This window comes from Bos indicus, chromosome 3 (genome assembly GCF_029378745.1).
Source record: "Bos indicus isolate NIAB-ARS_2022 breed Sahiwal x Tharparkar chromosome 3, NIAB-ARS_B.indTharparkar_mat_pri_1.0, whole genome shotgun sequence".
Lineage (NCBI taxonomy): Eukaryota > Metazoa > Chordata > Mammalia > Artiodactyla > Bovidae > Bos > Bos indicus.
In genome coordinates this window covers 96,049,347-96,064,517 of record NC_091762.1, presented here as the reverse complement: position 1 = coordinate 96,064,517, position 15,171 = coordinate 96,049,347, and the positions used below count along the sequence as shown (strand labels likewise).

At 38.2% G+C, this 15,171-nt stretch overlaps 1 protein-coding gene across 3 annotated transcripts in view; it reads right to left on the bottom strand.

The window, feature by feature from the left end:
* Positions 1-15,171, bottom strand: part of FAF1 (Fas associated factor 1) — a 497,713-nt gene that overhangs the window by 40,003 nt on the left and 442,539 nt on the right. For all 3 annotated transcript variants that reach the window (XM_070780362.1, XM_070780369.1, XM_070780377.1), the window contains exon 18: positions 3,542-3,757. In XM_070780362.1, coding sequence (XP_070636463.1) covers positions 3,542-3,757 — 216 coding nt within the window. The remainder of the gene's footprint in view (positions 1-3,541; positions 3,758-15,171) is intronic.

Genomic DNA, 15,171 nt, shown 5'->3' with positions numbered 1-15,171 from the left:
GGAGGCAGGATTTAAGGTGGGAGAGATAGGATTGTGGGCCAGATTGTGATGAGTTTTTAAAAAGCATTCTAATGGGTCTGTACTTATCCTAAGGGAGTAGTAAGCTACCAAAGATTTTTTAAATAAGAAAAAGAACACATGTATACCTGTGGCGGATTCATTTTGATATTTGGCAAAACTAATACAATTATGTAAAGTTTAAAAATAAAATAAAATTAAAAAAAAAAGAAAAAAGAAAAAGAATGATCAGAGTAGGGTTTTAGAATAATCATTCTGTGGCAGATAATTTCAAGTTGACCAAGGACCATAAAATGGACTTGTGATGGATACTGGGAAGCTCTTGTTACAATAGGAACAAGCCTTTTTGGCTAGACATTTTCTCTGAGCAACTGGGCCAAATTTAGTCTAAACTGGCCTTCGGATGAGATGGAAGTAGAAAGGGATCAGGGAGAAGAGATTGTTAACCAGATTGAATAGTGTTCTTGAGCAGAGTAAAACAAATGCGATCTAAGAGTAAATTTTTTCTAAGACCAAATGACTGACCCTCCATTTAGGGCAAATATATAGTGACACTTAACATGGTCTACACTGAAAAGGTTGAATGCATGGTGACTAAGAGCTCAAGGCAGGCAGGGCGCAGGCCTAAGAACCCTCTACATTTCACGTCTCAGTTGCCCTGATTCTTTTTAACAGAAACTTTTCACAGTCCACATTTTTATCTTATGGGAAGAAGTTATTAGTGTTGATCATAAGACCCAGCTCCTTTTAAGAGACTCTTCCTCTCACCCCACTCCCAGTTCAGTTCAGTCGCTCAGTCATGTCTGACTTTCTGCGACCCCAGGAACTGCAGCACGCCAGGCCTCCCTGTCCATCACCAACTCCCGGAGTCTACCCAAACCCATGTCCATTGAGTCGGTGATGCCATCCAACCATCTCATCCTCTGTCATCCCCTTCTCCTCCTGCCCTCAATCTCTCTCAGCATCAGGGTCTTTTCCAATGAGTCAGCTCTTCACATCAGGTGGCCAAAGTACTGGAGTTTCAGCTTCAACATCAGTCCTTCCAATGAACACCCAGGACTGATCTCCTTTAGGATGGACTGGTTGGATCTCCTTGCAGTCCAAGGGATTCTCAAGGGTCTTCTCCAACACTACAGTTCAAAAGCATCAATTCTTTTGCACTCAGCTTTCTTTATGGTCCAACTCTCACATCCATACATGACCACTGGAAAAACCACAGCCTTGACTAGATGGACCTTTGTTGGTAAAGTAATATCTCTGCTTTTTGATATACTCCCAGGAACCAGGTTCAAAAATTAATCTAAAAGAAAGGTTACTTTTAAAAGCCAGGAAGGTCCATAGATTCCATTTCTTTCAGTACTTTCATTTTATAGATGAAGCTCAGAAGGGTGACTTAAAACCAAGTGTTGGAAGGGGTTAATTTGGCTCCTAAGTTATACAAGTTCTCCAAGGTAAGATGTTCATGGTCCAGCATAGCCTGAAAGAAGCATGAGAGCCAGGCTGATCTTGAACACTTTGACAGTACCTCTTTTCTAAGTGTTCACCCATTTAAAGTTCAACTTCAGCCCTAGAATTTAAGGTAGTTTCTTACTTGGCCATCTGGTCCATAGAGCATATGCATGCATGTGTTCCACTATGCATATTTTGCATCTTATATAAGAAAAAAGAAGAAGAGGTTGGAGTAGTAGGTGGGGGCAGTGAGAGAAGGGACAATGTCCAACACCTGAGGTCCACTTTAGTCTCCTTGGGTTAGAGATAGTTGTTGGATCTTCATCCTACTTAAGAGATTTGTGGCTGAGTGGCAGAGCTAAACATATACTACTAGCTTCTGTTTCTATCCTGCAAATCCAATAGCTAATGTGAGGGACTAAGTAGGTGAAGGACAGGGAAGCCAGGTGTGCTGCAGTCCATGGCGTTGTGAAGAGTCAGGCACAACTGAGTGACTGAATGATGATGATGAAAATGAACCTTGACCAAATTCTTGGTTTTGGTGTTGAAGTCTATGCTGTTAAACCTTACATTAGCAGATCATACTGTAGTCACAGAATATCAAGATTTAAAATGTATCTTAGAGATAAGCTAGTCTCAGCCTCTTTTCATATAAAAGAGGAACACCAGGAATGACTCCATATATATTCATTACTGGCAAAAAGGGATAATTCAGTAGTGCTTTGTTAACTTCAAAAATAGAAAAATTACTACCTCACAACACAAAATATTCCTTTCTTAGAAAGACCAAATTTGCTTCCCAATAACTTTCAACTTACTGGTCTAGTTTATTGTTGGAGTCACACAAAATCAGATTTTAGTTTTTATTGGTACGCTTTCAAATAGCTGAAGACAACAATCACATCTCCCATGGCCATTCCTTCTCTAGAGAAAAATACTTCCCCAAATGATATGATTTCCTGTTTCCTTCTCTTCCTAACTGCCTTGCTCTACATAAGCTCCTATTTCTTCAAGTGACAACAAGGGGTTTCAGCATGGAGTCTAAGGACTATTCAAAGGTAGTTTATTTTTGTACAGAGTTGACTACGACTTAAGTTATTCTCTTGATGGGATTACACCTCTAAAAATGCAAAATGGCTTTTTGATGGCGTCATAACACATTATTAATATATTCACCTTAATTTAACCATAATAACCTGTATTCAAGCATGATTTTTCCATCTCAAACTTCAGCAATTTTTTTTCTAAGTCTATGCAGGCATCTCTTTCCATATGTATATATTTCTGTAAAATTTTTCTAGGTTTTACTATTTGAAGGGTTTCCTGAATCTTGTTTTTCATAATCCATAAATATGATAATGTCTTCGTTTAAGTTGCCAATAAGTATGGTGAATAATTAGATTAAATATAGAGCCTTTTGTTTCCTTCCAGGGAGAGGACAGTCTCTTAGCCAGCAGTTTCTGGACACATCTATTTAATCAGTAAAGAATCTACTTAACTGTTAATTTATATCTACTTTTCTCCTGAATATTGTGAGAGACTATCAAAAGCCTTACTGAAATACAGATACACAGTGAATTCAAGTCACCCTCTCTGACTTCCCAGGCTAATAAGAACTATATTATAGTTCTTATTATAAAGTTCTTATTATATAGTTCAAATTATAAAATATTCTTGGTTTAGCATGACTTTTCATGGTGAACCTATAATCACTGACCCTGATCTGAGTGTTAAGTTGTTCAGCACATAATTCTCAGAAGTCCTATGGGATACAGAGATGAGATCTTGGGAAAGCCTGTATGAGTGCTGGAATAGGGGGAAATCATTAGGAAGGAAGAAAGACCTCATACTTAATTCCTTACCTAGGCTATTAGGCACACGTCTGCTGGCCCGGTAAGCCATACCTTCTCCAAAGGCTGAGGAGAGAATGGTGTGCAGAACAAAGAAGGACTCACGAGTGCCTGGTTTTGTGGTAAAGTGTGCCATGGCACTTTGCTTGGACTACTTTGTCTAGACTTAATGATGCGTTATCTCCCATCAGGACGTACTTCCCGAGACAGCTGTGGGAACTTACATCTCTCCTAGGAAAGGTACTCAGTAACTTGAATTCATCCCATGGAAATCCTTTGGAAGCTACAAAATCAAAGACGATCTGGAGCTTATTGCTGGCTAGGAAACGCCGCTCGAGGAACTCGCCGCTTGGGGTCCGGATCCGCAGTTTGCTCACAGGCTCAGCAATTTCTTCCTTTGGCTCAGGAGGCAAGGCCTGCTCTAAGGAGAGCCTGATGGCCTGAAGAGGGCAAAAACAACGTGTTAAACTGCTGATAGATGGAACTGTGGGGGGTGGGGGAAGGAGACACTAGAAAAACCTGCTGGCTTCTAGAACCCATCAAAAAGTCATTGCCCATTTATTAACTAAGCCTAATACTTGAACAACAGAATCACGTGTTTTTCACCTTTTTAAATATCAGCACAATATGCAAGTAATTAAAATAAATCCCATCATGATGACACATTAAACTGATAGGTAACAACATAGAAAAGAAATTAATTTTTTACTGAAAGGCTCAGTATTTGTGATTGATGAAATAGGTATCGAACACCCAATTGCTTCCTTTCTGTGGTATGAATTAAGGCTATTAGAAGCATTTGCAAAAGCACGTGTGTGTGCAAACACACACACACACACACACACACACACACACACACACACAGATGGGGAGGTGGAGGGAAAGACAGAATGAAAGAAGAGAGAAAACATACATTTCCCAAGTAGAAATGGCTGAAGACTTTGTAGAATTCTGGATAAGATATTAAAAATGAAATGGAGGAATGATTCTGCTTGGGGTGATGAAAATTTTTGGAAATAGTGGTGGTGGTTGCAAAATTGTGAATGTAATTCATGCCATTTAATTGTACTTAAAAATGGTTACAAAGGCAGATTTCTGTTATATATATTTTGTTTCAATACAAGAAAATGGAATGGAAAGAAAAGAAATTAAAATACCAGGTTTACTAGAGCAGACTATGGTCCCAGTTCCAGCCTTGCCACTACACTACTGCTGTCACAGTTGGCCAAGTCCAGATCTCTGGATCTAGAGATGGCAGATTCAAACACCTTAGGGTAAACTGTTGGGAGATCTCATGGCTAGGGTTGGGCTCTAGTTCTTAACCTAGTGTTATGTTGTTTTACATTCAAGATACCGCAGCAGAAGGACGTTAAAGGTCTCTGATGTCCCTGCCTATGGCAGAAACTCACTAAAACCATTTTGTTCCTAGCACTGGGGGAGGTTGCTTAGACAAATAAGCCTGGAATTGGCATGCTTAGCTTCACAGAAAGTAACCAGTTGTGTTTCTGGTTACTCTCGCTCTTTCATGTTCCCAGTTTTCATCAACAGGAAAAATAAAAATTTCTCCCAATTAATTTACAACTATTAAAATCAAGTAATATGAGTAACATGAGAGAGTTCCAAAGAATAGCAAGGAGAGATAAGAAAGCCTTCCTCAGCGATCAATGCAAATAGAGGAAAACAACAGAAGGGGAAGGACTAGAGATATCTTCAAGAAAATTAGAGATACCAAGGGAACATTTCACGCAAAGATGGACTTGATAAAGGACAGAAATGGTATGGACCTAACAGAAGCAGAAGATATTAAGAAGAGGTGGCAAGAATACACAGAAGAACTGTACAAAAAAGATCTTCATGACCCAGATAATCACGATGGTGTCATCATTCACCTAAAGCCAGACATCCTGGAATGTGAAGTCAAGTGGGCCTTAGAAAGCATCACTACGAACAAAGCTACTGGAGGTGATGGGATTCCAGTTGAGCTCTTTCAAATCCTGAAAGATGATGCTGTGAAAGTGCTGCACTCAATATGCCAGCAAATTTAGAAAACTCAGCAGTGGCCACAGGACTGGAAAAGGTCAGTTTTCACTCCAATCCCAAAGAAAGGCAATGCCAAAGAATGCTCAAACTACCACACAATTGCACTCATCTCACACGTTAGTAAAGTAATGCTCAAAATTCTCCAAAGCAGGCTTCAGCAATACGTGAACCGTGAACTTCCAGATGTTCAAGCTGGTTTTAGAAAAGGCAGAGGAACCAGAGATCAAATTGCCAACATCCACTGGATCATGGAAAAAGCAAGAGAGTTCGAGAAAAACATCTATTTCTGCTTTATTGACTATGCCAAAGCCTTTGACTGTGTGGCTCACAATCAACTGTGGAAAATTCTTTAAGAGATGGGAATACCAGACCACCTGACCTGCCTCTTGAGAAACCTATATGCAGGTCAGGAAGCAACAGTTAGAACTGGACATGGAACAACAGACTGGTTCCAAATAGGAAAAGGAGTACGTCAAGGCTGTATATTGTCACCCTGTTTATTTAACTTCTATGCAGAGTATATCATGAGAAACGCTGGGCTGGAAGAAGCACAAGCTGGAATCAAGATTGCTGGGAGAAATATCAATAACCTCAGATATGCAGATGACACTACCCTTATGGCAGAAAGTGAAGAGGAACTAAAAAGCCTCTTGATGAAAGTGAAAGTGGAGAGTGAAAAAGTTGGCTTAAAGCTCAACATTCAGAAAACTAAGATCATGGCATCTGGTCCCATCACTTCATGGGAAATAGATGGGGAAACAGTGGAAACAGTGTCAGACTTTATTTTTTTGGGCTCTAAAATCACTGCAGATGGTGACTGCAGCCATGAAATTAAAAGACACTTACTCCTTGGAAGAAAAGTTATGAATATTGAAAAGCAGAGACATTACTTTGCCAACAAAGGTCCGTCTAGTCAAGGCTATGGTTTTTTCAGTGGTCATGTATGGATGTGAGAGTTGGACTGTGAAGAAAGCTGAGGGCTGAAGAATTGATGCTTTTGAACTGTGGTGTTGGAGAAGACTCTTGAGAGTCCCTTGGACTGCAAGGAGATCCATCCAGTCCATTCTGAAGGAGATCAGCCCTGGGATTTCTTTGGAAGGAATGATGCTAAAGCTGAAACTCCAGTACTTTGGTCACCTCATTCGAAGAGCTGACTCATCGGAAAAGACTCTGATGCTGGGAGGGATTGGGGGCAGGAGGAAAAGGGGACGACAGAGGACGAGATGGCTGGATGGCATCACTGACTCGATGGATGTGAGTCTGAGTGAACTCCGGGAGTTGGTGATGGACAGGGAAGCCTGGTGTGCTGTGATTCATGGGGTCGCAAAGAGTTGGACATGACTGAGCAACTGAACTGAAGTGAACTGAACTGAATATGAGAGAAACTGGGATATACATTTTCTGAAAGCTCAACACAGTTTTCCAAGTTGGTGTCACTCTTCCCTTTGGAGAAAGAACAATCACAAAAAACCACTCTATTAAACAACTCTCAGGTAAAAGGGGAAATATAAATGAAAACTACAGAGTATCTAGAAAACAATGACTATTGAAATTTCATATTCATATTAGAATGTAAGGGATTCAGTTAAAGCCGTACTCAGAGGAAATTTGTAACTCTAAAATTCTTATATAATTCAAAAAGAAAGAATAAAAATAATTAAGAATGAGGCTTAAAAAACTAGGAGAAAAAAAATCTCAATAAAACAAATGGAAAGTAAGCTGAGAAGAAAATAAAACTAAAAGCATAAAGGAATTACATTAGAAAAAAGAAAAACATAACTAGTAACCAATAAATAGGCTGCTTCTTTGGAGAAAAATCCATAAACTTACAAAGTAATAAAAAGAAACACAAAAATGGTGACCTGCAGAAGTGGGATAAACAGCGTAGAAGAAGTGACAGCATTTTCTGAATACACTGTTGAATATTTTTTACTTCTGACTTATATAAATGTATTACCTGTTAAAATATATTTAAAACAACTAACAGCAAAACAAAATCTGCTCAGACTCTAGTATGAATAAGAAATTACCTTCTGTGTTATTTATATAATCTGGTTGGTTCTTACACTGAAGTATTTTCAAAAAAGCATTAAAATTTTCTGTACTGTATAGAAAATCTAGTCTTTTCTATAATACTGAGGTCATTTTCCTTCTGGAGGCACTGAATTAATATCACCTACTTCATCCTGTGTGCTCAGTCATGTCCAACTCTTTGCAATCCCATGGACTGTAGCCTGCCAGGCTCCTCTGTCCATGGAATTTTCCAGGCAAGAATACTGGAGTGGGTTGCCATTTCCTTCAAAGGGGATTATAAACATGGGATTATATACACAACATATGTAAAGTTCCCAGTGTGGTGTCTGAGACATAACAGGCTTTGGTTAATGGTTGCTTAGGGTTACACTGTCTAAATAGTCCTATACTCTCATATTTTATATGGTGAAATTGATACTCAGAAATGGAGACAAAAATATTGTTTAAAAACCAGAAGAATAGAAAGTTAAATCAGTTACTTTTATCTTTTTTTTTGGATACCACAAGAAGTTTATTTACTATTAGTGTTCTGAGTCAGCAATAAGTTTCAGCAAAATATTTTCAAATATTAAACTATTTTAGTAACACTGTCATATGTTAAAATCCCAATGAAGAGATGAACCCATGTACATCAAAATTAAGGTCCAATTATGTCTATTATGGCTTTCAGTATACTATATTATTGATACCTGCTTAATGTCTGGCTTTCCCACTAGCCTGCAGGCTCTGTAAGGATGTGAGAATATGTTTTTATTGTAACTACAGGGCATAGTACAAAATAGATGCTCACTATATATTTGATAACAGAAGCACTAAACTAACATGTTAACTGAAATACTGCATGTAAAAGTGCTTAGTATGGTGATAAGCATGTAGTAGGTGCTCAGCAAATGCTAAAAGAATCTGAATATCATGGCTTCTATTTCTAGGAACCAAGAACTGAACACCCTGAGTTTCCTTTCTTTGAGGTTGACTTCCTCCAGCATCAACTTTCTACATGTTGTCCATTAAGTTTCTACATGTGTCCTACGAGGGCCAGCTAACCAAGAGTTATTTAAAGGGTAAACTACCTCTATGGATTAGTTATTTTCTAAATATTAAGTTATTTTCTAAACTATTTTTCCTGATTATAAATGTAATATACATTTACTGTAAAAACTAGAGTAAGTGATAAGAAAGCATTACTAATTAATTCTAGATTCACCACCAAGAGAGAGCCACCAGTGGCATTAAGTATATTCATAGTGTTGTGTTGCCATCACCACTATCTGTTTCTAAAACTTTTCATCACTTCAGAATCTCTTCATTAATTTTCATTTAAATACACATTTTAAACTTTAAAAAACAAAATTTGAAACAGTGTTATACACAGCTGATACACGGTATCTTTTGTTAAAAGTTGTATTTTGTCATTGTTTTAAAGTTTTTATTGAAATATAACATACATGAAAAAGTGTACATATATTAAATATACAACTTGATAAATTTTCAGTAAGTGAACATTTCTGTATAACTAGCACCCTGATTAAAGTTCTCAGAATCCTTTTGTCCCCTTCTTGAGAATTACCTTCCTTAAAGTTAATCACTATCCTGACTTCTAACACTGCAGTTTAAAAAACTCTAGTCTACTAAATGTAATGTACGGTTAGAAAACAGGCTTTTGGTATGACAACCAGAGGTTCAAATCCTGGCCAATAGGCATATGACAGTCTTTATGAACTTCAGTTACCCTATTTAACAGGACCAATAATATCTTCCACATAAGGGTGCTTGTATAAAATGCAGTCACATTTATAAAACACTTAGCAAGTGCTGACACATGGTCAACACTCAAATTAGTCAGATGTGCCCAGCACTGAAGTTCATGCCATAACACTGTGCACACAGATGACAGAGCACAACAACAACTGTTGGTGTTGTTACCATTATCCCTTTGCATCTACTTTAAATCAGAACTTATGTGATATTTCCTGGTTTCTCTTCCTGTTTCTCTTTTAATCCACCTGTCTGCCTGCTTTCTATTTTGACATTTCCCTGCACAGTATAACAACAGATGCTACATTATTATCTGAACTCAACCAATTATACTATAGACAAATAAACAACAGTAGCTCATTACCCCGTTCATTGTGCACACAATGTCTGCTCCTCAATGCACCCGGTCTCCAGGGCTTTTACCCAGAATGAAAACAGACCTCAGATATCTATTCCTCACCAGTGATCCAATGTGGAAAACAATGGAGAGATACTAGGTAAGTCAGCAACCTTGGGATCTGAATACCCAAGTTTTACTGGCAAAAAAAGAACAAAAATACATCAGTAGCTCAGTTTCAAACTGGCTAAAAGCAAAGGCCTTGTGTAAGTAAATACTGTGGCAAAACAAATGACATAAAGGACAGCTACACTTGAATAGCAGTCATAGTAACACTATTGTTAAACTTCGGTTTGCTCAACAAATACAGTTTTTCATTTGCATTATTTTAGGTTTGTAACAAAACGAGGAAACCTAGTGTAAGTTGGAAATACAAACTGGTCTTGGGCTTTTTGTTTCACTAAAGTCAAATGAATATTCAAAGCATTCACATCTGAGGGATGAGAAATGAGGACTTTTTGAAGTGAAATTAAGCAGTAAAGACAGATATCCAAAAAAGATTGTCTCTATACAATTATGTTTTTTAAACAGAAAGTGTAAGGTACACCTACACCAACTTTTCATACGAATAATCCAAGACTGGTCTAACTTACACCCACACATACATACATAAATACATGCACACTCTCTTCTAGTCAGTTATGAGTACACACTAAATAACAATTTATAGCTGGCTGAAGCAGAGTGTGAAATAGGCTAAAGCTAACATTAATTAATTCCATGAACTCTTAAAATGAGCACCTATGTGTCACCTCCCATCTAGATGATGGGAAAATAAGAGGGAACAAAACAGATAAAATATTCTGCTTCCATGAGGCCAACATTTTAATAGGGTGGGAGAAAAATAAATATACACACAAGAAAATATACAGTTTGTCACATAATGATGAGTACTGTGGAGAAAAGAGCAGGAAGTATTGGTAAAGGAAGGTACTGCTGCTGCTGCTAAGTCACTTCAGTCATGTCCGACTGTGCGACCCCATAGATGGCAGCCCACCAGGCTCCCCCGTCCCTGGGATTCTCCAGGCAAGAACAATGGAGTGGATTGCCATTTCCTTCTCCAATGCATGAAAGTGAAAAGTGAAAGGGAAGTCGCTCAGTAGTGTCCAACTCTTAGCGACCCCATGGACTGCAGCCTACCAGGCTCCTCCATCCACGGGATTTTCCAGGTAAGAGTATGGGAGTGGGCTGTCATTAAGGGGAACATTAAATACCATAAACCTCGGTACAAATATAAATACAAATACCATAGGCCTCAGTGAGTAGAGGCCTAAAGGAAAGAAGGAGTCATATTTATATCTAAAAGAAGTATTATAGGCAGAAGTCACAATAAATGCAAAGCCAAAATGATCAGGTGGAAAGGGGTAGGAGTTGGAGTCATAGAGGAAGTAAAGGAGATGAGTGATTAGATCGTTTGTCTTGAGTAGCCCACTTAAATGATTTTTTTCCCATTTAAAAATTTAGGTATAATTTATATATAGTAGCTCAGCTGGTAAAGAATCCACCTGCAATGCAGGAAAACCTGGTTTGATTTCTGGGTCAGGAAGATCCACTGGAGAATGGATAGGCTACCCACTCCAGTATTCTTGGGCTTCCCTTGTGGCTCAAATGTTAAAGAATCCTCCTGCAATGCAGGAGACCTGGGTTCAATTCCTGGGTTGGGAAGATCCCCTAGAGAAGGGAAAGGCTACCCACTCCAGTATTCTGGCCTGGAGAATTCCATGGACTGTATAGGCCATGGGGTTGCAAAGAGTCAGACACAACTGAGCGACTTTCATTTTCCCTTTCCTTGGAAGAAAAGCTATGACAAACCTAGACAGCATATTAAAAAGCAGAGACATTACTTTGCTGACAACAGTCCATCTAGTCAAAGCTATGGTTTTTCCAGTAGTCATGCAATGATGTGAGAGTTGGACCAAAAAGAACACTGAGTGGCAAAGAACTGATGCTTTTGAACTGTGGTATTAGAGAAGAGTCTTGAGAGTCCCTTGGACTGCAAGGAGATCAAACCAGTCAAACCACTTTCGCACATACACATATATAGTAAAACTCATCCTTTTAAATGCATAATTCAATGAATTTTGATAAATGCATACATTTGTTTAACCATCATCACCCATCAAGATAAAGAACAATTCTATCGTCTACCTCCCAATTCCCTTATCCCCCGGCAACCTGTTTTCTATCCCTAGTTTTGCCTTTTCCAGAATGTTATATAAATTTAGTTATAAATGTCATATAAATGGCTTCCTTCATTTAATGTAATGCATTTGAGATTTATCTATGTTGTTGAATATATCAGTAGTTCACTTCTACCTATTACTGATTGGTATTCCATTATGTAGCTATATTACAGTTTGATTACTCTTTCTCCAATTGAGGGACACTTGAGTAATTTCCAGTTTGGGGTGATTACAAACAAAGCCAATATAAACATCTGAGTACAGACTTCTGCATAAAAATACATTTCTCTGTTACTTTCATTTCATTGATATAAATACCTAGGTGTGACTGCTGGGTCATATGGTGTGTATATTATAACTTTATAAGAAAGTGCCAAATTATTTTCCAAAGTGGATGTGCTATCATTAATGATTCCCATCATTAATATATGAGCATTTCAGTTGCTCTTCATTTTTGCTACTACTTGGTATTGTCCTTTTTTTTTCTAAATACTATTCTATTGATAATTAGTGTATATCTATTGTGGTATTAATTTGCATTTCTCTAATGACTAATAATGTTGAGTATCTTCTCACATCTTTATTTGCCCTGATGTATATCTTCCTTGGTGAAGTGTCTGTTCAAATATTTGGCCCATTTTTAAACTAAGGGTTTTTAAAAAAAATTGACTTTTGAGAGTTCATTATATATTTTGGATATTAGAAAGATGACTTTTCTATCAGTCTGTGGCTTGTCTTTTCAGTTTCTTAACGATGTCTTCTGAACACAAGTTCTTAATTTTGATGAAGTCTAAATATTTGTTATTTTTTGACTTGTGCTTTTGATGTCAGAACTAAGAAATCTTTGCTTCACTCAAAACCATGAAGGTTTTCTCCTATGTTTTCTTTTAGGGCTTTAATAGTTTTAGGTTTTACATTTAGGTTTATGACCCGTTTTCAGTTAATTATTGAACATGATGTAAGATATGGATTGGAAGTGTTTTTACTGTTTTGTCTTCAGTTTTGTTTTGCATATGGATATTCACTAGTTTGCAGCATCATTTGTTGAAAAGACCATCCTTTCTCCATTTTATTGTCTTGGCACTTTTTAAAAAATCAACTGACGATCCACACATGTGGATCTATTTCTGGATTCTTTGTTCTGTATCATGTATATATGGGACAATCATTTTGGCAATCCCCACACTGTCTTGATTATACTGTCTTGAAATCTAGTAGTGTAAATCCACTGACCCGTTTCTTTCACAACTGATTTTGGCTATTCTAGTTCTACTGGCTTTTCATAAAATTTTAGAATCCATTTGTGAATGTCTAGAAAAAGAAAAAAAATCCTGCAAAGATTTTGACTGAAATCACTGTAAAGATTTTAGCTTTTATTTTGAGATATGAAGACAGGTGATGTGAAATGACATGATATGCTAATTGTTTTAAGAAGAATGTATCAAAAGACATATAGGAAAGGCAAAATGGAGGCATGGAGTCAAGCTGCGAGGATACTAAAGTAATCAAGGTAACAGAAATGGTTGCTTAGGTGAGGGTGGTAGCAATGGGGTTAGTGAGGAGCATGTGAGTTCCACATATATTTTGAAGGTAGAGTCAACAGGATTTGCTCATTAAATAGGGACATGAAAGAGAGAAGTTCCAAGCTTTTTGGCTCAAACAACTGGAAAGATTTTCCACTTATGATAGGGAAGACTATGAAAGGTAAGATTGGGTGGGGAGAGTAAGATCAGTTGTTCAGTTTAAGATATGTTAAATTTGTGATGCCTATTAGACATCTAAATGGAGATGATGGGCTGGCAATTATACATTCATGTCTGGAGTTCAAGGAATGGGAGGAGATGGAAATATAAATTTGGGGGCCAAATGTATAGACAGTACTTAAAATCATAATAATAAATGAGATCATCAAATAAGTGTAATAGATCTTATACAGGTATTGCTGGTCTGACCCAATCCTAGAGCCATTCTCTGCTCCTGGCAACCAATCATCAATCTAGAGGATATAAAAGCTTACTAAAAATACAGCCTCACTGCTGGATAAAGTAAATCAAGGCAAATGAGATCATATTTCATAAACTGATATTCAGATATATGATTTTTGGGCTGCTTCTGGATATGAAGAACAGGCTTCAGGTAGTAGTTCGGATACCATGAAAATGAAATTTCTAGTTTAATGGTTCACAAGGCTAGTAGCAGAATACTTTAAGTGGAACCACCTAAGCAATGCTGCTGCTGCCGCTAAGTCGCTTCAGTCGTGTCCAACTCTGTGCGACCCCAGAGACAGCAGCCCACCAGGCTCCCCTGTCCCTGGGATTCTCCAGGCAAGAACACTGGAGTGGGTTGCCATTTCCTTCTCCAATGCATGAAAGTGAAAAGTGAAAGTGAAATCACTCAGTCGTGTCCGACTCCTCGCGACCCCATGGACTGAGCCTACCACGCTCCTCCATCCATGGGATTTTCCAGGCAAGAGTACTGGAGTAGGGTGCCATTGCCTTCTCCGGCCTAAGAAATAAGTCTCTATAATTATAGTAAGGTGTATTTATATATTGTCACCTTCCTTACTAAGTTGTTGCAGAGATTCAACAAGTTAATATCTGTAAAGTGCTCAGCACAGAGTTTAGGACACATTAACTGCTCAAGAATTGATGCTTTTGGACTGTGGTGTTGGAGAAGGCTCTTGAGAGTCCCTTGGACTGCAAGGAGATCCAACCAGTCCATCCTAAAGGAGATCAGTCCTGGGTCTTCACTGGAAGGACTGATGTTGAAGCTGAAGCTCCAATACTTTGGCCACCTGATGCGAAGAGCTGACTCACTGGAAAAGACCCTGGTGCTGGGGAAAGATTGAGGGCAGGAGGAGAAGGGGATGACAGAGGATGAGATGGTTGGATGGCATCATCGACTCGACGGACATGGGTCTGGGTGGACTCCAGGAGTTGGTGATGGACAGGGAGGCCTGGCGTGCTGTGGTTCATGGGGTTGCAAAGAGTCGGACACGACTGAGCAATTGAACTGAACTGAACTGCTCAACAGACAGTGACATGCTGATGGCAAAATTGATTATCATTATGGTCCAGTGTAATGGTATTATCTATGTGAAAAGAAGCAACTTACCTAAGATGAAAACACAAACTATAAAAAACAGTTTTAGTTTAATAACCTGTTCATGGTGCCACCTTCATTCTTCCTGTGTAGAATAATAGATAAAAAGAATACTGGATCGGAGTTCTGGTTCTGCCTTTACTAGACAAATGCTAGGTAAGAATTTTAAAATAGGCATTTTAATCCTGCTGTGATCTTATTTTCTTCATCTGTAAGATGGTAATGATTGTTATCTCCCATAATCCATTTTGTAGGATGGTTGTGAAGATTAAATCAGAGAATTGAAGAGAAGTGCCAATGTTTTTAATTTCATGTTCTTCTGTTCTCTCATTTAGTGGTCTTT